Source organism: Mandrillus leucophaeus, unplaced genomic scaffold (assembly GCF_000951045.1).
Source record: "Mandrillus leucophaeus isolate KB7577 unplaced genomic scaffold, Mleu.le_1.0 Scaffold124, whole genome shotgun sequence".
NCBI lineage: Eukaryota > Metazoa > Chordata > Mammalia > Primates > Cercopithecidae > Mandrillus > Mandrillus leucophaeus.
Window position 1 is genome coordinate 281,292 of NW_012100765.1, and position 27,013 is coordinate 308,304.

Consider the following 27,013-nt stretch of genomic DNA (forward strand, 5'->3'; position numbering starts at 1 on the left):
GGCTAATTTTTTTGTATTTTTAGTAGAGACAGGGTTTCACCATGTTGGCCAGGATGGTCTTGAATTCCTGACCTTGTGATCCACCCACCTTGGCCTCCCAAAGTGCTGGGATTATAGGCATGAGCCTCCACACCCGGCCTGTCAGTTGGTTTTTAATGTCGTCTTGCTGCTGCTAATGCCATTTGTTCACAAAAGAACATAGGACATCTGCCCAAATAAACATTAGCCAAGAAGGAAATGCCAGCAGTCCTAGACCATGGCCAACCCCACAGCATAAAATGCTGTTTAAACACGTTGAACCACATCACGAATGTCCAGTCGGCAGCGTTCCAACCGTGGGGAACACAACAGGTCACATGCCCTGGGTTCTGGCAGTCTGCAGATAACAGGAAACTTAAAAGACCTATCGCTTTTCAAATGAGCAACGCTAAGCCATAATGTCTAGGTATGCACAGTTGGGTGATACATTATTTTTAAAAACACAGGAAGTGATTACTGTAAAAGGAAAGTGGTGACTTGTTGGGGAAGAGAGGAGACTGATTGGGATAGGGCACGTGGAAGGAGGGAGTCTGGGGTGGCTGGCAAAGTTCTGTTGATTGATTCGGGAGTTCTTTAAAAGGGTGCTTACTTTCATTTTTAAGTTCTGGGGCACATGTGCAGGCTGGGCGGGTTTGTTACATAGGTTAAATGTGTGCCATGGTGGTTTGCTGCACCTAAAGGGGTGCTTGCTTTATAACAGTTTGCTAAGTGATATATTTGTGTTGTGAGGTTTCCAGGTTCTTTGCTTTATTTTTGCAATAAAAACATGTTTTTAAATGCTGTATAGACCTCAGTGCCTCCACCTCCACCACTTCTTCTGTGGTGTGGGAAGAAAACAAGTGATGTGGTGAGAAAGGGACAGTGCGGGGATAGATGAGATGCCTGTCATTTCCCTGTCAGATGGGTCTCTGTCCCACAAGAGCACTTAAAATTAAGAGCCAACTCTCCTCTCCATTTTTTTTTTTTTTAAGTTGCTTGTGTTCTGGCAGCAGGGGCTATCGGATTTGAGAGTCAAATTGCTGCAGAGAGTCCCCCTGGGAAGGGAGACTCCAGAAAGAGAGGCCTGGCACTTACTGTCTTGTGGGGAAACCGTGCCAACGGTGTTAAATCAGCAAACGATGGCCGAATGGAGTAGGGCCAACAGTCAGGCCTGAGAATATAGAGGCCCCTAAGATTTCAAGTGAGTAGATTTGCAGCGTGATGGCTGCACTTGCTCGCTCTAGCGCCACCTTTGCCTCAGGCGGTTATATGGCTTCTCAATAATTTGTGGTTTCCTCTGCTGCTGGTAAAATGGGTCTTCCCAGGATTATTGGGAATCCATGTTAAAGTGACTGTAGACCCGGAGCAGTGGCTCATGCCTGTAATCCCAGCACTTTGAGAGGCCAAGGAGGGCAGATCACTTGAGGTCAGGAGTTTGAGACCAGTCTGGCCAACATGGTGAAACTCCATCTCTACTAAAAATATAAAAATTAGTTGTGTGTGGTGGCAGGAGCCTGTAATCTCAGGTACTCGGGAGGCTGAGGCAGGAGAATCACTTGAACCTGGGAGGCGGAGGTTGCAGTGAGCTGAGATCACACCACTGCACTCCAGCCTGGGTGATAGAGTGAGACTCTGTCTTGAAAAAAAAATTTTTAAAGTGACTGTAGGTTGCCACTTGGTTTAGTGGTTAGGAGCACAGATTCTGGAAGCCGATTGGCTAAGTTTAAATTCTAGACCCACCATTTGCTGGCTGTGTGACTCTGGGTAAGTTACTTAACCTCTCTGTGACTCAGTTCTACTTTTTAAAAAGGACAACATTAATACCTACTGCCTAAAGATTTTATGATAATCAAATGTAAATATTCACAAAGGACTGAGAACAGTGCCATCCATCTAGAAAGAGCTCTACAAATGTTTAGCAAGTAAAAATATTATTTATTAGCACTCTTTACAAAATGCTTTATAAGAGGCATCTCACGGATTCATCCCAATGGCTCTTTGAGGCAGAAGCTCTCTTAAAAGGCTAGTATGAGATAAATGATACGTATAATTCCATTGACTGGAATCCAGGGGAAATGCAGACTCTTTTTACATTACTACAACCTTCCTCCCAAACTCCTAGCATCCCACAGCCCATCTTCTGCTGTGTTTATGCAGAAAGTGGGGCCAGAGATTCTGGACAGCCACCTCTAAAGTAGCAGTGCCTTCACTCTGCACTCATTCTGCTACCGCACAGAGGGGCTGAAGGGCGCCAGGATGCAGCCACCCAGCAGGAGGTCTGCCGGGACACTGAGGGCAGCGTTTGCCACCTTACCTCGTAACTTTTACAAGAGGCCAAACCAAGCAAAGAGGACTGGGGGAAATAGGTGGGGAACAGGGGAGCATCTCTGGAACCCATCTGTGTGCAGGTCTCATCCTGAGGTTCTGTTTACAAAATTTTAAATATGAAGACTTGATCATGGGTTGAAGCCGCACATTTTGTAGACTTGAAAATGAAGGATGAAGGGACTTACCAAAGTCACACAGCTACTTAGGAAAAAAGCCAGGAGCAGCCCTCAGCATTTTTTTTTTTTTTTTTTTTTTTTTTTTTGAGACACAGTCTCCCTCTGTCACCCAGGCTGAAGTGGAGTGCAGTGGTGCGATCTCGGCCCATCACAACCTCCACCCCCTGGGTCCAAACGATTCACCTGCCTTAGCCTCCCGAGTAGCTGGGACTACAGGCATGTACCACCATACCCAGCTAATTTTTGTATTTTTAGTCAAGACAGGGTTCCACCATGTTGGCCAGCCTGGTCTCGAACTCTTGACCTCAAGTGATCCGCCCGCCTTGGCCTCCCAAACTGCTGGGATTAGAGGCATGAGCCACAGTGACTAGGCCCCCAGACAGTATTTCTGCTGGGTCTATGACAATGGCTGGACACTGAGTCAGGCACGTTAAACACAACATCACTTTAACCCTCCAGCAGCGCTTCTAGGTGGCCGTTACCATCCCCATTTTATAGATGAGAAAATCCAGGCTGTGTAGCTTGCCCAAGATTCCACAGGTAGAACGTGGCAGGGCTGAGGTTTAAAGGTAAGTCTGCCTCATGCCAACGCCCAAGGGTGGGATCCATGTTTCAGTGTCTCAGTTGGAAGCAGATGATAAAATTGCATCAGGCTTCAGCTGCCAGTGTTGACCCATTGCCTCATGGTTGCAGTAGATTGACTGATCCATTTCCCTCATTCACTGGTTCACTCCTCTTCCTCCCCAGGGCCACAGGTACCCACTTACAGGTTGTGGTGGTCTCTTGCTATGACACAATGATGTCAGCACCATTTTAAATGTATCCCAGGAACACAGTGGTGACTCTGAATCATGAGCCCTGACTTGAAATTGTACAAAGCTGACTTTCAGGTTGCACAAGATTTTGATTCTTACAGTCATCCTTACTGAATTCTGAGTGACAGTCACAGGGGAATTGTAGTAGGGATCTTTAGAGAGACAGAACTAATGGGGCAGCCGTATATATGAAAGGGAGTTTACTAAGGAGAACTGACTCACATGATCACAAAGTGTCAAAGAATTTGTGGACACGTTTTACAACCACCACAGTCACTGTTGCCCAGTTATACTGAAGGTCAGCTCCGGGTGTGCAGGGGAACCGTCAGCCACATTCTCGGTCCCGGCTCCCAAGGCTGAGAGTTCTTTAAGGGCAGGGACCATGTCTTGGTCACCACTGTAGCCATAGAACCAAGCACAGGACCTGCACATAGTAGGTGTTCAATAAATGTTTGAGACATAAAATAGGTAATTAACAAATGAGAGTATGAAATAAGTAGATCCTATTAATTGTGGTGGTAATGAGTTCTAGTGATATGTAGGCCATCTGGAGCGTATCTAAGCTCACCTACTAACTAGCTGAGTAACGTCGTGCAAGTTGTTTGCCCTAGAAGGCCTCTAGGTTTAGAAAGAGGCTGTTTATGGTTTCTCTGAGCTCTAACTAGCTCTAGTAAAAAGTATATACATATGTCTCATGAAAAGGCTTTGCAGCTTCTACCACCAAGACAAATGCTGAGGCTCTCCCCTGCCATTGCTTCCTGACCGAGGCTTCCTCTTCTCCTTGCAGATTGCGCTGCTCCCCAACAATGCAGCTGACCTGGGCAAGTATATCACCGGTGACAAGGTGCTGGCCTCAAACGCCTACCTTCCTGGACCTCCTGGCCTGCCGGGGGGCCAGGGCCCACCCGGTGAGTGTAGAGGAGGGCACAGGAGGGTGATCACCATCAGAAAAAGCCTTCCAAAAGCTCACATTTGCTGGGGGCTGGACAGTGTTCTCCAGCTTCCATCGAGGAGAAACGAGGCAGGTGTCCATAGGGCTGCCACACACCCATGCAATGACAGGACCTTGGGAAATAGCCCCTCAAGCCTGAGAAACCCTCATAGCCGATAGCAATTTGGGAGAAAAAGGTCATTGTCCTGGGATTGGTTAAGATTCCTAAAAATCATTTTAAGTTAAAAAAAAAATGGAAACCATCTTAAACTTTTTTCTGGAAAAATTTTAACATATACAAAAATGGAACAGTATTATGAAGCCCCCCTGCTCGGGGCTCCTCGCCCAATTCTAACAACTCAGAGCCAGCCTCTTCCTGCTACTCCCCAGTCTTCCTTCTACCTTCCCTTATTTGTTCGCATATTTATGCCTATATTTATTTTTATACCTAGCTATACGTTTTTCCAAGTCAACTGTATTGACATACAGATAGATAATGTACTCGTTTAAATTACAGTTCAAGTTTTGACAAATGTATTTACCCATCTAACTCCTATCCTACATTTCAAGATATAGAACATTTCTATCACCCCAGAAATCTCCATTGTGTCTATGTGCACGTGTCCGCTTCCCCAACACCCAGTCTAGGCAGACACTGAGCTGCTTTCTTTCACTGTGGTCTCACCTGTTCTAGAACCCCGTATCACTGGAATCTTTTAATTTATATATATATATGTTCTTGTGAATGTATACTTTCAGCTTCTTTCATTCAGTATGCTGTCCCTGAAGATTCACACTTATTAATTGGGTGAAAATTCCAAACATCATTTCATCGGGAAATATACAATGAGAACTTAAAAAAATAGTTCCAAGTTATTTTATATTTTGAGTACCTCCATAGATAGAGCAATGGATTTTTTTCTCCACACTGGTAAGGGAAATGACATTAATGTTAGCAAATGATTCTAAACCTTTGAGTGCCTTATCCCTGGCTATCATTGCTTAGCAGTGTGCTAGGTGTTATGAATGACCTCTTGACATCCTACTTGGGAAGACCAGACATATAGAGCCAATGCAAATAAATAAAACAGTATCCACATGCCCTCCAGGTAAGTGCACAGATGCTTCCTGCTGTGGGAGCTGGTAGGGAGTGAGCACTGTAGCCTGCAATGGTCAGCGGCATTTAGGTTTGATCTGGACGTGGGAGACTGATAGAATTTGCCCAAAGAGGAAAGACACAGGTGGATTTTCAGTTGGAAAGTCAGCAAGAACAAAAGGTCAGAGTTCTTCACAGAGGGTCGGTGTGTTTCCTCTCCACTTATGTCTTGAACTCTTCAAACACAAGCCTGGATCTCAGTCCGTCCAGAGAATAAGACGGTTCAGGATTTGGTTTTTCTTCGTTCATTCCCTTGGCCTGAGGTACTCTGGGTCATGGTGGAGTTTTCTCCAGCAAATGCTTCACACAGGCACCCTCTGGCTGCTTCTAAACAGACTGGCGTCCCTCCTTATAAACTGCTTCCTAGCACGGTGCTGTCCACCCTCCTCTAAGAGAATGCTCTTGCTTTGCTTCTCTGGAGGAAGTCAACTCCAGGCTCTAGATCACTAGAACAAAACCAACTGTAGGAGCAGGGGAGCCACTGGCTGTCTTGCTTAATAAATGCCTTGCAAGCTTGCTACTCCAATGCTGCCATCTGGCTTACAACATGGTTTGAGCTGTCCAGGGTCCTTGATGGAGCAGAGAGTGATTGAGGATGAATAAGCTTTTGCAACATACCCAGCCTTTGAATGGGGACATTCCAAACCCATTTCCTTCTCTCTCTTAACTTTCAGTGTTTGTGGTACCCACCATTGAGACTTAGTAGGGAAGCTAGAAAGCTAATAGGCTTTCTCTCACCCTTAAATTAAAGTCCAGTTCCGAGGCCTGTGGTGAATCAGACTGGACCACCAATACAGGAAACTACTCTGGGTTGGAATCTGTTTAGCTTTGGTGGTAAGGGGGCGGCTGCTGCTTTCTGGCCTCCACTGCCATATATAAGGTGCTACCATTTGTACATCAAAGGCCCACATTTCAAAGGCGCTTGACATACTATGATCTCTGAAGTGTACTGACTATGTAAATCTAGCTGAGATATCTCTGGCCTCTTTTATGTGCTACTGGAGGTAAAATATTTAGCAAAAGGAGAGATCTGGCACCCTTTCCAAACTCATTGTAGATATACCTGGAACCAGTATTAAGAGTAGGGGTATGAGACATGTTTGGATGGAACACTGACTGCTTTTAACTTTGGCTTAATTATTCTGTGTACTAAAAAAGACTTATCTAAATATGAAAAGTCTAAAGTATCTGTTTCTTTGTTTCATTTGCTGGAGTCTGAATGTCATTCCATCTTGTCACTGCTCTGTCAGTACTAGGCGTTAGGTATGGTCAAAAAGTAATTATTATGTGCATTTAAAAGAACAATTATAAGTATAGCATAGCAATCTTCTCAGTCTCTTCAATGCAATCACTTAATAAAAAACATTTACTAAGCAGCCTACTATGTATCCAGGACTATCTGAGGATATGCTAATAAATAAGACACAATTCAAGCTCTCACAGAGCTGATGATCTAAAATGGGTTAAAACACAACATGCTTCTGCATGCAGAAGAATGAGGTTGGACCCTTACCTTACACCATCTACAAAAATTAACTCAAAATGGATTAAAGAGTGAAATGGAAGACCCTAAAACTATGAAAATCCTAGAAGAAAACATAGAGGAAAGCTTTATGACATTGGATTTGGTGACGATTTCTTGGATATGACCCCAAAAGCATAGGCAGCAAAAGCAGTAGATAAATGGGACTACATCAAACTTAAATTTCTGTGTCTCAAAGCGAAAATCAACAGGGCAAAAACAACCTACAGGATGGAAGAAAATAATTGTAAATCATATATCTGATAAGGGGTTAATATCTAGGGTATATAAGAACTTCAATATTCAACAAAAAAAGCAGCTGATTTAAAAAATGGGAAAAGGACTTGAATAGACATTTCTGCAAAGAAGATATACAAATGGCCAAAACCCATATTAAAAGATACTCAACATCACTGATCATTAGAGCATTGCAAACCAAAACCACAGTGAGATACCACCCCACACCCATTAGGATGGCCACTATTTTTGAAAAAATACAAGCTTGGGAAACACAGGGAGACCCTGTCTAATTAAAAGAAAATTTAAGCTAGCCAGGCTATAGTCCCAGCTACTCAGGAGGTTGAGGTGTAAAAGATGGCTTAAGCCCAGGAGGTCGAGGCCACAGTGAGCCATGAACATAACACTGCATTTCCAGTCTGTGTGACAGAGCAAGACCCCATCTCAAAAAAAGGGGGGAAAAAAAACCAAGAAAATAAATATTGACAAGGATATGGAAAAATTGGAACCCTGTGCACTGTTGATGTGAATGTAAAATGGTTCAGTCACTGTGGAAAAGAGTGTGGAGATTCCTCAAAAAATTAAACATATCAGGAGGCTTAAGCAGGAGGATCACATGGGCTCAGGAGTTCGAGGCCAGCCTGGGCAACAGAAACCCTAACTCAAAAAATATCTATATCTATAACTATATCTATAAATGAGATCCAGAAATCCCACTCCTGGGTATATACCCCAAAGAATTAAAAGCAGGATCTTGAAGAGATGCTCGCACACCCATCTTCAGAGCAGCACTTTTCACAATAGCCAAGAGGCTGAAACAACCCAAGTGTCCATCAATAGATAAGATGGAAAAACAAAATGTGACATACACATACAATGGAATATTATTCAACCTTTAAAAAGATGGAAATTTTGACATAGGCTACAATATAGATGAATCTTAAGGATATTAGGTTAAGTGAAATAAGCTGGTCAAAAAATGGCACATTAATTATATAAGGTATCTAAAATAATTAAATTCATAGAAACAGAAAGTAGAATAGTGGTTACCAGGGGCTGAGCAGAGTGGAAAATGGGGAGTTATTCAGTGGTTTAGAGTTTCCATTTTACAAGATGAGAAAGTTACAGAGATCTGTTGCACAACAATGGGAATGTACTTAACATTACTAAACACTACATTTAAAAAATAGTTAAGATGGGCTGGGGGCCGTGGCTCACGCCTGTAATCCCAGCACTTTGGGGAGGCTAAGGTGGGCAGATCACTTGAGGTCAGGAGTTCAAGACCAGCATGGCCAACATGGTGAAACCCCGTCTCTACTGAAAATACAAAAAATTAGCCAGAGGTGGTGGTGGGCACCTGTAATCCCAGCTACTTGGGAGGCTGAGGCAGGAGAATTGCTTGAACCCGAGAGATGGAGGTTACAATAAGATAAGATCGCGCCACTGCATTCCAGCCTGGGTGACAGAGCAAGACTCCATCTCAAAAAAAAAAAAAAAAAAAAGTTGACAAATTTTGTGTTGTGTATTTTTTATCACAAGTTTTTAAAAATGCTCGCCAGGTCCCCACTGTCTCTTCCCTCATCCCCCCGGCTGATGTTCAAGGCCAAAGCAGAGGTGAACATGCTGATGTCTGCACCCAGGTGCTGCCCCAGAGTTCACATAACCACGGCCCTTGAGCCAGCAAGATATCCCCTCGAGCCCCCGGTGTGGGTAGACATGCTGTGTTCCACACACAAGTGGGGAAACGCCGCAAATCCAACCCAATACAAAGTGGCTGTTTACAACTCTGTCTGCTGTGGGTCAACGTAGACGACGCCTAAAGGCCTCTTCCCCATCAGCTTCCATAATAGGGTGGTATGACCATTTTTTGGCACACATGCAAGCAACTATTATCAGACAGGCATGAGAACAGATGACTTGTTGTTAAACTCGGTATAGTCTCAGTGCTGTGTCGATACAGGCCTCTGAAAAGAATTAAAAAACAAAACCCCTCAGCCTCTACAGAGATGAGCAGGTCACATGGATACATAGAAGGGAGCTGGGCAGGAGCAGTCGGAAGCAAGGGAACTGAACCAAACGGAGAGCACTCACCCCACGTAAAGGGGCCGCCCCTACTGAGAACTCCAGTTGGTTGGTTGTGCTGCTGATGGAATTGTGGTGTTTGTGCTTCCTGTTTCAAACCAGAGCCAGGAACCCAGATTTTTATATGAAATCTCCCAATTTTTATTTTTATTTATTTATTTATTTTTGAGATGGAGTCTTACTCTGTTGCCTAGGCTGGAATGCAGTGGCACAATCTCGGCTCACTGCAACCTCCGCCTCCCAGATTCAGGAAATTCTCCTGCCTCAGCCTCCCAATCAGCTAGGATTACAGGCGCTTGCCACCAAGCCCAGCTAATTTTTGTATTTTTAGTAGAAATGGGGTTGTACCATGTTGGCCAGGCTGGTCTCAAACTCTTGACCTCAAGTGATCTGCCTACCTCAGCCTCTCAAAGTGCTGGGATTACAGACATGCGCCACCACACCTGGCCCCAATTTTTAAATGTTAAGAATGCTCAGAAGAAAATGATATGCATAAACAGAAAACACATGTGCAGTGCATGAATGTATATAAACACACATAAATTATACTATAGATATACTGCAAGCGTGTGCAATGAAGTAAGCAGTTAATTCTTACTTTCAGAGGCCTGTATCGACACAGCGCTGAGACTATGCTGAGTTTAACAACAAGTCATCTATTTTTGTGCCCGTCTGATGATAGTTGTTGGTACGACGGGGGAGATGTTAAAATGTTTTTGGAGATAGGTGATCTGTGGTGATGGAGACAAGGCACAAAAGGAGAGAATAGTGTGAGCTGGATTGTGTGCCATGGCATGGTTTATTCAGGGAGGATGGGACTGTGGGGCGATTAGGAAAGAGGCAATTGTGGGGAAAATGCTGGCAAGAAGGACAAGCATGAACAAGGATACTATGCTGAGGAGTTGGAGCTTTATTCTCTACGCAGAGGGGAGCCACAGTAGGGTTTTCTTTTTCTCCTTGGACTCCAGTTACACTTATTTTAGATGGTTCGATATTATCTCACCTCTTTTGGATGCTTCATTTTATTTTCCTCTTTGTGATTCTCTTTGAGTAACAATTGACTTATCTTTAAGTTCACTGAGTCTTTGCTCAGCTGTGAGCAGTCTGCTGATGAGCTTATATCGTTTTCATATATGATGTTGTATATTATATTTCCATTTGACTTTTTTCCTTTAATTTCCATCTCTCTGCTAAAACCCCTCATCTGTTCAGAGAAGCTGTTTATCTTTTCCACCAGCCCCTTTCACATACTGTTATTTTAAAGCCCATATCTCATTATTCCGACATCTGGGTCCCCTCTGAGGCTTGTCCTGCTGATTGTTCTATCACTTCTATCACTTGACAATGGGTTTTTTGTTTTGAATTTTTTTTATTTTATTTTTATTTTTGAGACGGAGTCTCACTCTGTCACCCAGGCTGTAGTGCAATGGTGCAATCTTGGCCCACTGCAACTTCTGCTTCCCAGGTTCAAGCAATTCTCCTGCCTCAGCTTCCCGAGTAGCTGGGATTACAGGCACCCACCATCACATCTCGCTAATTTTTATATTTTCAGTAGAGATGAGGTTTCACCATGTTGGCCAGGCTGGTCTCGAACTCCTGACCTCAGGTAATCCATCCGCCTAAGCCTCCCAAAGTGCAGGGATTACAGCATGAGCCCCTGTGCCCGGCCCTTTTTCCTATGTGCCTAAAAGTTTTGGATTGAATGCCAGACATCATTTGCAGAGAAACAGTAGAGACTGAGGTATGTAGTTATCACTCCTGGAGATGGGTACCCTCTTCTTTTGTCAGGCCACTGCCATGGGAAGTGAAGTCAGCCTACTGAATAACAGCTGGGTTTTGGCCTTATTGTCACTACATTTACTTTGTGTGCCACAGTCTTCAAATAATTCCTCCAGTGGTAGGATGCTGTTACCTTATGCTTAGTGGATGCCTAGGTTACCAGTGGATTTTTCTCAGTGTTTATACTCTGAGCTTTCAGCAGCCTCTACACACACATACCTGTGCCACAGGGGGGTTCTCTCCCCACACTGTTGCCCTTCCGCCAGTGGTAGATTGCTATTATTTCATGCTAGAGTTGTGGGGCAAGGGGACATTTTCAGTTCTCCTGCTCCAGCTGCAATCCTAAGCATGACCTATGCTTCTGGGCCTTGGGGTGAGATGATCTTCCCCCACACCCCCCGACTCATCTCCCAGCATGCCTTCTATCCCTGGCAAATCTTGGCCAGATGAACATTTCCTACCCCTCACTAAGAAGTAAGGGATATTTCTCTGGGGCCTGCAAGAAAGAGTGAGTTTGCTGACCCACCCAGTGCCTTGAGACATCTGCACCAAAAGATTGAAAGTAAGTGGGTTACATAGTAAGACTTGTTTTAGATATGTCATCCCTATAGAAATGTCAAAAATGGGCAAGGGGTAGACAAGACTGCTGGGGGGCAGAGAGACTAGCAATGAGGTAAGAGTCAAGGCAAATATAAGGAAGGCCTAACAGATTTGTTTTAGTACTATATGGGAAGTACTATACTAAGTGGTGTGTGTATATCTGAAATCTCATTGAATACAACTACTCCATAAGGAAGATTTTTATTAGCCCAGCTTTACAGATGAGATGAGAAACTAAAGCTCAGATAGCTCGGGCAACTTGTCAGATTCAAACCCAAGTCTTCTGATGCTAAAACCTGTCTCTTAACTGCTGTCCTGCCGCGATCACCACTTCTCTGCTGTGGTGGCCACTGTCGGCTGTGATCCAGTGGAGAGAAGGGAGCAGACAGCTGTGAGATGTTAAAGAAGTAAAATGCACAGGAGCTGGCCACTGATTCAAAAACGAGGTTGCAGAAATGGGGAAATATAGGGGAAGACTCTCCAGGTTTTGGCTTGAGTGGATGGGTGACTGGCAGTCTGTGAAAAGAGAGGAAGTTGGGGAAGCTGCTTTTGACCATATCAACTTTAAAATGCCCGTGGGACATCCTGATGCAGATGTCAGAAGGCGAAGGCAGAGAGAGTACAAAGAGAAATGACTGCAGGGGCCCGGGACTCTTGTTAGCCAGGGCCCTTCGTCCTTCTCATGTGCTGCGAGCTAATGAGGTGTTCTTTGATTACAGGCTCACCAGGACCAAAGGGAAGCCCAGGCTTCCCCGGTATGCCAGGCCCTCCTGGGCAGCCCGGTCCACGGGGCTCAATGGGACCCATGGGACCATCTCCTGATCTGTCCCACATTAAACAAGGCCGGAGGGGCCCTGTGGTCAGTATCTTATCAGAGATCCACTTCCTGTTTGGGGGAAAATGTGTTTTTGTCCCATGCTTTTCCCTGTGGTTAAACCAGATCCTTTTGTATTGTAGGGTCCACCAGGTGCACCAGGAAGAGATGGTTCTAAGGTAAGCCTTATGACTGGTCCTCACAAGCTAAAGGTCTCTCACGTTCGATTTTGTTTTGTTTTGTTTTTTTTGAGATGGTCTTGCTCTGTCACCCAGGCTGGAGTGCAGTGGCGCAATCTTGGCTCGTTACAACCTCTGCCTCTCGGGCTCAAGCCCAATTCTCCTGCCTCAGCCTCCCAAATAGCTGGGACCACAGGCATGCACCACCACTCCCGGCTAATTTTTGGATTTTTTAGTAGAGATGGGGTTTCACCGTATTACCCAGACTGGCCTTAAATTCCTGAGCTCAGGTGATCTGCCCGTCTCGGCCTCCCAAAGTGCTGGTATGACAGGCGTGAGGCACTGCTCCTGACCTGAAGATCTCTCACTTTCTACCTCTTGCACTGACATTGAGGAAAGCTCACTAGTTACTGTTTACCATCCCCATTTTGCATGCAGCAAAAGTGAGACACAGATACCAGATATAACTTTTTCCCCAAAGCTGGGAACAAAATCTGAAAAGCCATTTTCTTAAATTCCGAAACCAACCCCAAAGACAAAAACAACCACCACAACCAGTCATAGGAAAAATGACCCCTATAAATTTTAAATGAGCCTCTGCATTGTGATACTCACATGTGTTTTTCTCTTTAACCAGTGTTGCTTTACAGGATAGCGTTTTGTGTGTTTCCATTTCTGTGAGATTTTCAAGTCAGGAACAGGAGATGCTCCATTCTTTCTGCAAGCAGGGTGGTTCCCCTCTGAGAGCCGCCTTCTCTTTTTTGCCTCACAAAGAAGTCAGTGTGAGATATTTCAGAAAGTTTGTTACTGCACATGCTGCTGGGAAATACGAACATTCCTCTTGCCAGGAAGGTTTGAAAATATATGGGCTCAAGGGAAATCAGAATGAGAAACACTTGACCCAAGCAATCTTGTTCAAATCAGTGGTCCCGTGAGTCCAGCTCAGTTTTACATATGTTTTCTATAGAAAATATTTGTTGTTTTGTGCAGGGAAGTGGTTATGGTGGGTGTATAAATAGAGACTATTGTGGTATCCATGTGCTCGAGAAAGCTAACCCTGGCCTTTCTGTTTTTAGGGGGAGAGAGGAGCGCCTGGGCCCAGAGGGTCTCCAGTAAGTAGCATTCTGTGTCCTGCTTCCCCAGGGGAACATTCTCAGGGATGCAGCTCTGATGAGCCTATAGGTCGGTCTAGTAGCAAAGGCCCGCCCCTTCCTGATGCCACTCAGCCCACCTGAGCAGAACTCTGTGGTTAGGAAGGCAGTCATAGAAGACCTTAGCTGCTAGTTTGGATTTATTTTTCAAACTTGTTTTCTGTTGTTGTTTTTTCTTTTATCATGGCTAATCTTCATTTAAAATGTCTTTCCTAAAGCTCAAAACCCTACTATGCCATGAGTCTGTTTCCAAGTATTATGATAAAACATTTGAAAGGTCTAGGAAAGAAATCTATGGGTTTAAATCATAACTCTGCATACTTGAGAATTTAGCCACTGCTACAACCCTAGCCGGTCAGATGGCCATCTCCTCTTAGAAAGCACAAAAGCATGCAGGGCTGTTTAGGATCTGAGAAGAAATTAGCTGCATATATGCATAGTGTCTGGGAGATTAAAAATGAGAAATAGTAGTATTCAGAAGCATAGAAAATTCAAACCAATTCACTGCTTCTGAAGAAGTATCATTTCTGAAATCCAAAAGCTGTGGCCACAGAGGTGGAAGTCGTGGGTTCCCATCTCAACTCTTCTACCTGCCAGCTTTCTGACCACGGCACATCACTGAGGGTCTCTGGGCATTCATTCCCCCACCTGTGCAGTGGCAATAGTGGAATCTGACCTGCCATCCCTCAAGTGGCTATTGTGAGGGTCAAATGATATGAAAATCCTATGCCTGTCTTAGTGCTTTACGGTGTAAGCTCTGCTTCCATAGTGCCCGCTGCTGCTGCAGCAGTTGTGGGAAGTGATAACGATTTTACTACAAACTTCTGACAAGCCCAGAACATGCGTGTTTATGCATTTCTTTTTTACCATGCCCCACACAGCACTCTATAAAATTAAGGCTTAGTAAATACTATATGATGATAAAGGATACTCAAGACATAGAAAAATTAGGAAGCTTTTGTTTGGACCTTTCCTAGATGATAAGGAGTTGACATCTTTACAACATCCTCTCAACTTCATTTAGTTTGTGCTTATAGTCGGCCATCTTATAAACATTTTAATAATTTTGAGACAGGGTCTCACTCTGTCACCCAGGCTGGAGTACAGAGGCACAATCTCGGCTCACTGCAGCCTCGACCTTCTGGGCTCAAGCGATCATCCACCTTAACCTCCCAAGTAGCTGGGTCCACAGGTGCCCACCACCACACCTGGCTAAATTTTTGTTAATATTTTTTGTAGAGACAGGGTTTCACCATGTTGTCCAGGTTGGTCTTGAACTCCTGGGCTCAAGCTATCTGTCCACCTTGGCCCCCCAAAGTGCTAGGATTACAGGTGTGAGCCACCACTCCTGGCCCAGATAATGTTTTGAATACATATTATGTTCAAAGCGCTTTACATGCATTTACTTATTTAAATCCTCACTTATGAACCCTATAAAACCCTGTGAAATTGGGACTATTATTATCCCCATTTTACAGATATGGAAACTGAACCACAAGAAATTAAGACCACACAGTAAGCAGCAGAGATGAGATTCAAACCCAACAGAACCCCAGTCTCTTAACCACTGCTCTGCTGCCTTCATAAGCATCTTCCAGACTGCTTTGGAAAGTAACTTAGGAGAGTTGTCTTATATTCTTTCCTCTACTGGATTTGATAAAGCCTAGAGTTAGGAGGGAGGAAAGGTGAATACATCACCAAAGCTCATCTGAGAAGTGACAGAATTAGAAAACAATGTGGAGGACCCCCAGGCTCCCGTAGCAGTCCTCACATTGACTCTATTTGGGGCACAGTTATTGAGAAAGTAGTTGCCAGCAAGCAGCAGGTCAAGTCATGGAGCCCCGGAGGCCATTGCTGTCTGTCGTATTCTAGCTTTGATTCCTCCCATGTACACAGGGACCCCCTGGTTCTTTCGACTTCCTGCTACTTATGCTGGCTGACATCCGCAATGACATCACCGAGCTGCAGGAAAAGGTGTTCGGGCACCGGACTCACTCTTCAGCAGAGGAGTTCCCTTTACCTCAGGAATTTCCCAGCTACCCAGAAGCCATGGACCTGGGCTCTGGAGACGACCACCCAAGAAGAACTGAGACAAGAGACTTGAGAGCCCCCAGAGACTTCTATCCATAGCACATCCCAACACCGTCATGCCAAAGGAAGAGAAAGATCAACTCACCTGCAGTTAAACCATCTAAAGAGAAAAAAACACCACTGGAGACCTAGAAAACATACATTTTTCTCTTCTCTTCTCCTGACATCTCTCTATTCCTCTTCTTCCAGATACAATACTATTTTCAGAGTCCCCTCCTAGGCCTGCAGACACATGGGAGTGAATGATTGATTTACCTGCTTCTTACTAAGGGTTCATTGGAGTGGTTTGCATTGTAACTTTTCATTTACGTCCTATTTTTCCAGGAACTTTGGATTTTAGGTACTCTCACAGTGTCTTAAATCATAAATTCTTCAAGTTAAATTTGGCAGAGTATCAAAAGGGAAAATGGCAAAGTGAGCTCTAAGAAAATGTGAGGCTACTTCTAAGATGTGTATTCAGAATAGACTGTAACTCCTCTAGTATCAAAATTAGGGCTCTTCAGTTAACAAGGGGTGGAGAGGACAAACGTGTAGATGTACTTTGGTGGAGAATTCTTTTTCCTTGTGCTTCCAGTAGATTTTAAATATTGTCTGCCCTTGTCAAACGTTTCCCAAATTCAATTAAAGAGAGGAGAGAACTGAATGACATTTAGAGAAGATAGAAAAGAATTGCAGTCATATATTTACTGTTACATAGATTGCCACATTCTAAAATTCAAATATGGTGCTTAAGGTTTCATGCCATGCTTATCTGTAAGTATCCTATTTAGGGAAGAAGATTAAATCCTCTTTTCAAAAAACAAAGTGAAATGCCTGGATTCACATTAAAACAGTGGGCTCTGGTTTGCTAGAATATTTTAAAGCTGTTTAATCAAGAGTGGAGCCTGCTGTATACATCACAGATTATTTGTTCAATAAAGTGGCTGACCTTAGAGAGAGGCACAGAATTCCTGGTTCTGAGCAGGTGCCCAGAAGGTGCCATTAGGTGCCATGATCCAGGCTGAACCAATACACAGTGGGGCTGAAGGCCGCAAGGAAGTTGCTGGCTTGGGTTGACCTCACTAACGCCATCAGCAGCAGTAGGTAAATTTGCCCTCCTTGGGTGTTACAAGTTTTTGTCTGGAGCCAACCAAGCTTGCCACCAACATATTGAGAATAATACACTATTGAAAGTTATCTTGGATGGGGAGAAAAAAAACCAGTAGTTTTCCTTGTTTGCAAAAACTTCCTTCCTATTCCCATTTTTTCCTTCTTTCATTTAGTCCAAGTTCCAGTTCTTTCAGGCATTCTCTTTGATTTCTTTTCCCCTGCATGTGAGAAGCAGTTCAGAGAAGGGTCTATTTCTCCACCTCCTAGTGAGTTAGAGTGTTTTCTCAGGGCACCTCTGGGTCCCAAAGGGAAGCATGTTCCTGCCAAGGTTTGTTGTGCATTCAGAAGCACCAGGAGCAAGAGACCAGAAGGATGATCTGCTCCTTTGTAACGTTGTTGAGGGCCCTCTTGGTTCCAATGAGCAGCTTATAAGTTACTCACAGTCCACTTTCTCATTGGACACACAAAGTGGCTGTTCATCTGCCTTTGCGGGAGACTTTCACTCTTCTATTGAGCTTCACAAATGATCGTTCTCACACTCTCATGCGCTCATGTTGGAATTTCCCATCCTGCCACGTCCTTTCCTATTTCTTTTTGGCTTTTTTGCCTCCACCTTTCAGCCCACATCATTTAACTCCACTACTGTGAAAGCTTGCTTAAAGAAAATCCCTCTTGGCTGGGCATGGTAGCCCACGCCTCTAATCCCAGCCCTTTGGGAGGCTGAGGCGGGCAGATCACAAGGTCAGGAGTTCGAGACCAGCCTGACCAACATGGTGAAACCCCGTCTCTACTAAAAATACAAAAATTAGCTGGGCATGGTGGTGCATGCCTGTCATCCCAGCTACTCAGGAGGCTGAGGCAGGAGAATTGCTTTAACCCGGGGGCAGAGCCAAGATTGCGCTACTGCACTCCAGCCTAGGCAACAGAGCAAGACTCTGTCATAAAAAAAAAAAAAAAAAAAAAAAAAAGAATATCCCTCCTGTTGTGTTTGAATGCCACCTTTCAGTCTTCTCCCTGAAGAATGATAGGAAGGGGCTTTGCAAATCTCTAGTGGCAGCAGTCTTCCTTCCCTTCTTCCTACCATGTTGGAAATGCAGGACTCATGTCAGCGTGTGGCTGAGTCTTTGATGAACACTTTGCGCCTCTATGTCTCATTTATGCAAAATTCCTGGTGACTGTCCACCAGCATTTTTAAAGTGAAAGCAAACACATTCTTAGTGCTCTTTTTCTAGCATCTTTTCTTCCTCCTTCTCTCTGCGAAATTCAACATTCATGACAGAAGGTCACGCCAACCACGGGTTTATAAAGAGAGGAAGTGAACAGCTGTTGATTTCCATCTGGATATATTTAATGTTTGCCTGCTTGTGGAGCATGGTATTTAAAGGGTGTGAATGGGTGAATGCTTTTGAAAAACACACACACACACACACACACACACAACGATGCACAAGCTGTATGAGAGATGGCTAGGTCCGTCTGTGATTTTTTTTTTAATGAGGAATTTTAATACCTTTTCTTTGACAGTGAACTGTATTTAGACATATGACCTTTATTGTGAAATGCTCATAAAATGCAACCAAACTGCATGTTTGGCCATAGGCTAGAATAATATATTAAAAGAATTAATGGAAAGTAGTATTATCTGGATTTCATGAAACTATTCCAGATAATATTCTCCAGCAAAACTTACAGTAACCTGTATTTTATAACGTCAATCTGCTGGACCAACTTAATTTAGAAAATAATTTTTAATCCTCAGATTTTCAAAACTTGGACTACTGCAAGACTGATGTGTACTCTTTATGCCCAAATTTTATTTTTCAAAGATAGGACATCGTAAGGCATCATTATTTCTAATGTATCTTTTAGCTAGATAGAAAAAGCTTTACTGTTTAATAGGACTTCTACTCAAAACCTAATGGGAAAGCCATTTCTGGGGTAAGATTTGCTACAGTGCATTTCATGTTTTATAGTGAAAAAGATGTTTGTACACCTCCTCAACCTATTAGTAGAAATGTTGACTTCGATTTTTGCACCCTCTTCGCAGGACCTCCTAAGTTACCTCTGTTCTTGGAAAGCAATGGGAATAAAAAATACGCTGTTAAGAATACTACATGGGGCCAGGCACAGTGGCTCACGCCTATAATTCCAACAGTGGGAGGCTGAGGCGGGCGGATCATGAGGTCAGGAGATCAAGACCATCCTGACCTACATGGTGAAACCCCATCTCTACTAAAATACAAAAAAAATTAGCCGGGTGTGGTGGCACATGCCTGTAGTCCCAGCTACTCAGGAGGCTGAGGCAGGAGAATTGCTTGAACCCAGGAGGTGGAGGTTGCAGTGAGCGAAGATTGCGCCACTGCATTCCAGCCTGGCGATAGGGTGAGACCCCATCTCAAAAAAAGAAAAAAGAAAATAGTACATGGAGGGCATGCATTTTAGTTTAGGAAAACCCCCTCCCTCCCCAGTTCCAGAGGGAGAAATTATAAGCTATACTGTGCCAAAAGTGAGTGGGGCTGCAGAGAGGATGGTGCCTTTTCTCACCTTCTGAGTTAATGCCCAACATCTGCCTAGGATTTATTGACCAAAGGAAGTCATTTCTACTGTATAAACTCAAGACAGGTGTGAGTTTATACAGCCCAACAGGTAAATAATAAATGTTCATTGGTTTTGGAAGGAAGGAGAGGGGAGTATTACCCCACCAAATACCAGTGAAGAGCACCCTGGCTTCGGTCATCTTTCCAAGGTTCATAATTACTGTGGGCCTGGTGAGCCCTGTTCCCAGGGCTGCAAGGGAAGGCTTCCCCAGGCCAGACATTGCTGTGGGTTTTCAGGCAGCAACTCCCCCATCATATTTTGGGTGTTACTCCCCACTGTCTCTCCCCACATCTCAGCCTGTGCCTCAGAAACCACCACAGCAGCCTCAGTCTGCAGACTTAACATCTTTCAGATAACCTTCCTGAAAAGGAAAGTTATTGCAGGAATCCAGGCCAAACAGCAAGTAGAATAGAGCCATCTAAAGTTATTAATAATGAGTTCAGGGAAATAGATGAATTTTTTCCTGGCACAGTCAATATTTATATCTTACAGCAAGTCAAAAAATAATTTTCCATTTGGAAAACAAAACACACCATGACTGTGATTGTTAAGGCGTATAATCATGAACTTCACATGCTCCCTCAACAAATGTGGGAAATCATAGAAAAGGACCCTCTTATTCCCCAGGGGATCAAAGCAAGTCCCCTTAGGAATTTCATGTGTGCCAGGGGTCTGTTTTTATTTCACAGGGACTAGTCATGTACTGGATGGAGTAGCTCTGTTGTTCATTGTTTGTAACAGGTCCATATAACAGTCAAGCTAGCATTCAAACCATTGTGGATGTGATACTATGACGTACTTTTGATATGATTGTATATGCTTAATAACAAAGTTATTTTTCGTACATGGCTCTACTGTGTTTTGTCCTGACACCTGGTTTTGTGAAGCAAGTCATCTTTTTACCCAGTTAACAAGGAGATGGAGAGGTGCATTTCTCTTGAGAGCTGGAATCTGGAATCTGGGTCAGCCACCTCCTGAGGTCTGGGTGTGGTCAGAGCATCTGAATCTGAATCAAGGTCTGAAGGCCCCGGTACCACTGAGTGTGGGTCTCAGAGATCCAGTTCCCGAGCTGAGATTCCCAGGGTGAGATTTTCAAACCAAGAACCTTCTAGACGCTCGTTGGAGCTGCCTTAGGAGCTCACAAATGAGAGGCTTGTGAAGACTGAGTGCTCCCTGCCTCGAGCGCTGCACTCACAGTGACTCAGTGTTCAACTAGTTGTCTGTTTTGGATTAGAATTCCACGTAGGATTTCCTCTGGGGGATGCCGTGGCTCATGCCTGTAGTCCCAGACACTGGAGCGAGAGGATCACTTGAGCCCAGGACTTCAAGGCCAGTCTGAGCAACATAGCAAGACCCCATCCCTAAAAAAATAAGTTGTATTAAATGTGGCACTTTCCCCTAGAAGGGCAGAAACCCCAGGAACCAGCCTGCCTCTTTTTGAATAAAGCGGATTTTTAAAAAGAAAAAATTTCCTTTTAGGGTGGGGGGAAAGTTGACTACCTTAAAAATAATGTTGGAGGGAAGAACTCTCATGAGTTGGTAGCTAAAGTCTTCTATGTAAAGATAAGAGAAGGGAAATTTTTGCTAATTGGAACATATGGGAAGTGTAGTGATACGATAAAATGGGAGCTTATTTCTAAGGGACTTTAGCCATCCTTAGCAGGGTGCATTTAGTGTCCTGAATTTAACCTGTATTTATACATCTCACTTCAGTTAGTAAATATTTGTAAGTGCCTATTGCAATCTAGGCACTGTGCTATGCACTGCAGACACAACTGGGAGCAAAAACATCTTAATCCCTGTCCTGCTGGGGATTTTTGGCAAAACAGATAAGGATCCTTCCAGACAAAATAATCACTTAAATATGCGATTACAAACCACAATAAGCTACGAAGTGTTAGGCGCTACAAGAGCCAATAAGGGTTCATGCCAGGGGAGCCCACCCTTGGCTCTGAAATGCACTCCTTCCCAGAGCCGCACGCTCAAAGTAGCCAACAGCATTCAGGCCAGCTACACAGGACCTCATGGCCCCTCCCAGCCTTTCCCATACAACAGCTTTACAAAGGCTCCAGGTGACATAGCAGATTATGGAAATCTGGGAGACAACTTCATATATAATTTTTCCAGCCCTCTTAATTTAATCAACCAAAAGCTGGTTGAGCCCTTACAGTCCTCATGGCCTCTTGGCATCTCACCGTGCAGCTGTTGGGTAACATCACGTGTTCCAGTCTTGATTCCCAGCAAAATTTGAGGCTTGCTTCTTCTCAACCAGGACACTGCAGTTTTGACAAAGCTCGCTATGCTTTTGAAGCCCAAAACTTTGAAACACCCCAGCTCAGCTCCGTGTGCAAATTTCCACAGCCTTGCTCATGTCTAGATGCAGGGTTACAGGACAGCCAAATGGGAAGTGGCGCTCAGCCACTGGGTGGTCCACAAGGAAAAGGCAACTCTTCCAAGATGTGTGGGTGACGGCAGTTGGATCATAAGATCTGGGGAACTGGTGGAGGGGTGGATGAGTTTCTTAGGCTGCCAAAACAGTATCACAAACTGGGTGGCTTAAAACAACAGAAATTTATTGTATTACAGTTCTGGAGGCTGGAAGTCTGAAATCAATGTGTCAGTAGGGTCGGTACCTTCTGGAGGCTCTTGGGAGCAACCATCTCATCCCTGTGTCACTTCTGGTGTTTGCCCACAGTCTCGGCATTCCTCGCCTCCAATATCACATGGTGTTCTACACTCCTGCCTCTGCGGCTTCACATGGTGGTCTCCAGCATTCTCCTCTCTTAAGTCTTCCGTGTGCCTATTTTCTTTTCTTATAAAGATGCTACTAGTGGCCAGGCATTGTGGCTCACGCCTATAATCCCAGCACTTTGGAAGGCTGAGGTGGGCAGATCACTTGAGGTCAGGAGTTCGAGACCAACCTGGCCAACATGGTGAAACCCCATCTCTATTAAAAATACAAAAGTTAGCCAGGCGTGATGGTGCATGCCTGTAATCCCAGCTATTCGGGAGGGTGAGACACAAGAATCACCTGAACCCCAGAGGCAGAGATCACAGTGAGCTGAGATTGCACCACTGTATTCCAGCCTGGGCAACAGAGTGAGACTCCTTCTCAAAAAAAATAAATAACTTTAAAAAGGTACTACTTGTTGGCTTAATGCGATGTGACCTCATCTCAGTTTAATTATATCTGCAAAGATTATTTCCAAATAAGGTCACATTCTGAGTCTCCCGTAGATAAGAATTTTGAGGGGACACTTCAACCCAGTGCAAGAAAGACGTTTTCTCCCTATTGACCTTTATCCTGCTTATTTCCTTTAACACCATTTTTTTCCAACTTGAAATTCTTATTCACTTCATTCAACAAAAACGTGTTGAGGGTGAGGATAGAGTATTGAATGGTACAAAGTTCCTGCACTGGTAGAGTATAGCTTCTGGTCCAGGAAGACAAACAGAAATATATGTATCAGTCATGGTTCTTGAGAAACAGCACCAAGAGACAGCGATTTATTTTAAGAAATTGGCTCACACAGCTGTAGATCTGGAAGTGGAAAAACTGCCAAGCTGGCAGGCTGGAGACAGAAGAGTTGACATTGCAGTTGGAGTCCACAGGCTTCCTGCTAGAAGAATTCCTCCTTGCTTGGAAGGTCAGTCTTTTTCTATTAAGGCCCTTAGCTGATTGGATGAGCCCCACCCACATTATGGAGGGTAATGTGCTTTACTCAGTCTACTAATACAAATGTTACTCTCGTCTAGAAAGTACATTCATAGCAACATCTAAAATATTTGACCAAATATCTGGGTGTTGTGGCCCAAATTTATAGTAAAGTTAACCACCACGCTATATATCAGTGCTAAGAAGTGCTGTGGGGAAACGTAATTAGGGTAGAGGAGTGAAAAGTAACAGAAGGACAAGGCACGGTGGCTCACGCCTGTAATCTCAACACTTTGGGAGGCTGAGGCGGGCGGATCACGAGGTCAGGAGATCGAGACCATCCTGACTAACACAGTGAAACCCCATCTCTACTAAAAACACAAAACAATTAGCAGGGCGTGGTGGTGGGCACCTGTAGTCCCAGCTACTCGCAAGGCTGAGTCAGGAGAATGGCGTGAACCCGGGAGGTGGAGCTTGCAGTGAGCCGAGATTGGGCCACTGCACTGCAGCCTGGGTGACAGAGCGAGACTCCGCCTCAAAAAAAAAAAAAAAAGTAACAGAGAGTGGGAGTGTGTACTTTAGATGGGCCTTCTGGAAAGGTGGTGTAAGAGCAGAGGCCTGAACAAAGGGAGAAGTGAGCCCTGTAGATGAAAGTGATCCACACAGGGATTACAGCCAGACCCTGAGGCTGACCTGCTTGGTGTGCTCAAAGAGTAGCAATGGGGCCACCCATGTTGCTGGAACAGAATAAGTGAGGCAAAATGGGGTAGGAGATGCCTTGCAGAGGCAGACGGGGGCAAGGCAAGGCCTTAAGGCCCTGCAAGAGGACTTTGCATTTCCTAGTGGACACATAGAGAGTTGCTGAAAGGATAAGAATGGAAGTAGGGAAACGCATTCGGAAATTATCGAAGCAGTGTACGGTCAGGTGCCAAATCATGACGTTTTAGTCAATGGCAGATCGCATATACAACGGTAGACCCCTAAGATTATACGGGAGCTGAAAACTGCTTCACCTAGTGACGTGATGGCCATTATATAACACAGTTACTTTATTTTTAAATAAATTTGGTGTAACCTAAGTGTACACTGTTTACAAAGTCTACAGTAGTGTAGCAATGTCCCAGGTCTTCACATTCACTCACCGCTCACTCACCCACCTACGGCAACTTCCAGTCCTGCAAGCTGCATTCATAGTAAGTGCCGTATACAGGTGTACCATTTTTTATCTTTATTCAGTATTTGTACTGTACCTTTTCTGTTTTGATACTCAGATACTCACCATTGTGTTATAGTTGTCTGCAGTATTCAATCAATAAAATGCTGTACAGGTTCATAGCCTAGGAACAATAGGTTGTACCGTATAGCCTAGGTGTGTAGCAGGCTATGCCATCTAGGTTTGTGTAAGTGGTACATCCCATGATGTTCACACAGCAATGAAACACCTAATGAGACATTTCTCAGAATGTATCCCTGTTGTTAATCGATGCATGACTGTACTTGTTTGTTGACTGTCTGCACTATGAGAATTGATACTGTAATTGCTTTTTTGTTTTTGTTTTTGGGGGTTTTATTGAGACAGGGTTTTGCTCTGTCACCCAGGCTGGAGTGCAGTGGTATGATCTCGGCCCACCGCAACCTCTGCCTCCCAGGCCCAAACAATCCTCCCATCTCAGACTCCTAAGTAGCTGGGACCACAGGCACAAGCCACCATGACCAGCTGATTTTTGTATTTTTTGTAGAAACAGGGTTTCCCTGTGTTGCCCAGGCTGGTCTCAAATTCCTGGACTCAAGCGATCCTCCTGCCTCAGCCTCCCAAAGTGCTGGGATTACAGACGTGAGCCACTGCACCTGGCAGGTACTGTACTTGCTTATCTGCTTCCTTTCTAGGCTAGAAAATCCTCAGGAGCAGGAACTATTTTTCTACCATATTCCCAGCATCTGCCACAATACCCAGGACACAGTAGGAGTTGAATGAATATTTATATAGTGAATTTAATTCAGTTCATGCATTTAGTCTTCTCAAAATCCCATAAGGTAGATATTTTTGGTATCCTCGATGTATACATATCCTAAGAGGTAAACATTCATAACACACAAGTGTATTTCAGAATATTAATGCACTGTGCTGGTTTAATCCCATCTGATAAACATAGCACAGACACTCAGCCCCACATTCTCTCCCACTTTGGAATCACACATGACTTCACAGAATGGGCCTCCATGGTGCAGAAAGTCACAAGAAAATTGTCTAGACACAGGGCCTTTTGCTTCCCACCATCCAATTTTCTAATCTATGCTGGGTTGACAACCTTTCTGACCTCCTGCTATGAGGTGGCTAACAAGTATATAGTAAAACTATTGAGATGTTAATGGAGAAGAAAATAAAAGAAGAATGATGCTAATATAATCACTGTGATAGTTGATTCCTAACACCCCATGCAGTCGAAAATCTGCAGATAGCTTTTAACTTCCCCAAAAACATAACTACTAATAGCTTACTATTGATTGGAAGCTTTACCGATAATGAACAGTTGATTGACATATATTTTCTATTTTATAGGTATTATATACAATGTTCTTCAAAAATAAGCTAGAGAAAATGTTATTAAAATCATAAGAGAAAATATATTTACTAGTAAGTGGAAGTGGATCATCATAAAGATCTTCATCCTCGTCTTCAGGTTGAGTAGGTTGAGGTTGAGGCTGAGGCTGAGGAAGAAGAGGAGGGGTTGGTTTCTCTGTCTCTGGTGGCAGAGGCAGAAGGAAGTCCACGTATAAGTGGATGCACCCAGTTCAAACCCATGTTGTTCAAGGGTCAACTGTATTTAGTATCCGATATGACCCCAAAATAACTGGGAGTCAGTTTTAGTCTGTTTTCATACTGCTATAAAGAACTGCCTGAGACTGGGTAATTTATAAAGAAAAGAGGTTTAATTGACTCACGGTTCAGCATGGCTGGGGAGGCCTCAGGAAACTTACAATCATTGCAGAAGGCAAAAGGGAAGCAAGGCATCTCCTTCACAAGGTGGCAAGAAGGAGAAATGCTGAGCAAAGTGAGAAGACCCCCTTATAAAACCATCAGATCTCATAAGAACTCACTATCACAATAACAGCAGGAGGGAAACCTCCCCCCATTCAGTTACCTCCGCCTGGTCTCTCTCTTGACATGTGGGGATTATGGGGATTACAATTCAATATGAGATTTGGGTGGGGACATAAAGCTTAACCATATCAGAGTCAAAACTCAAAATAGGTTAAATAAAATTAGCTAATAAAAAGTAACATGCTATTGTTCAGGAAAGGTTCTTTTCTAGAAGGAATATGGTAAATCTTTATTAAATAGTCACTAATCAACATATATTTCTTATAAAGTTTCATGCCAAATGTCAGGGAACATTAGAATGCATGTTTTAATTCAAGTGTCTTTGCACAGGGATTAAATGAATGACCTGCAAATATTAATCTGATGGGTGAACTTCGTTAAAGAATAAAATATAGACTGCCTTGATAATGTAAATAACCAGCCATGTCATAAGATCAGCAGGCTTCAAATGTTTTTGACAATGACCCACTGGGAAAATATATTTTATGCAGTGATGCAACATTCACATTTATCTATACGCTATTGAGACGTAAGTTTTACAATATTTACTACATTGGGTGCACTCTCATTTTCTCTGTGCAATTTGCTTTTTAAAAAAAATCCTGGCTGGGCACCATGGCTCATACCTAAAATCCCAGCACTTTAGGAGACTGAGGCAGGAGGATTGCTTGAAACCAGCAGCTCAAAAC

The 27,013-nt window shown here is 43.9% G+C and overlaps 1 protein-coding gene across 1 annotated transcript in view; it reads left to right on the forward strand.

Annotated features, from left to right (window-relative positions):
• Positions 1-17,908, forward strand: part of CCBE1 (collagen and calcium binding EGF domains 1) — a 272,969-nt gene extending 255,061 nt beyond the window's left edge. Inside the window, exons 7-11 of the mRNA XM_011971688.1 lie at positions 4,125-4,245; positions 12,364-12,503; positions 12,602-12,637; positions 13,714-13,749; positions 15,685-17,908. Coding sequence (XP_011827078.1) covers positions 4,125-4,245; positions 12,364-12,503; positions 12,602-12,637; positions 13,714-13,749; positions 15,685-15,918 — 567 coding nt within the window. The 3' untranslated portion in view covers positions 15,919-17,908. The remainder of the gene's footprint in view (positions 1-4,124; positions 4,246-12,363; positions 12,504-12,601; positions 12,638-13,713; positions 13,750-15,684) is intronic.
• Positions 17,909-27,013: the final 9,105 nt, after the last annotated feature.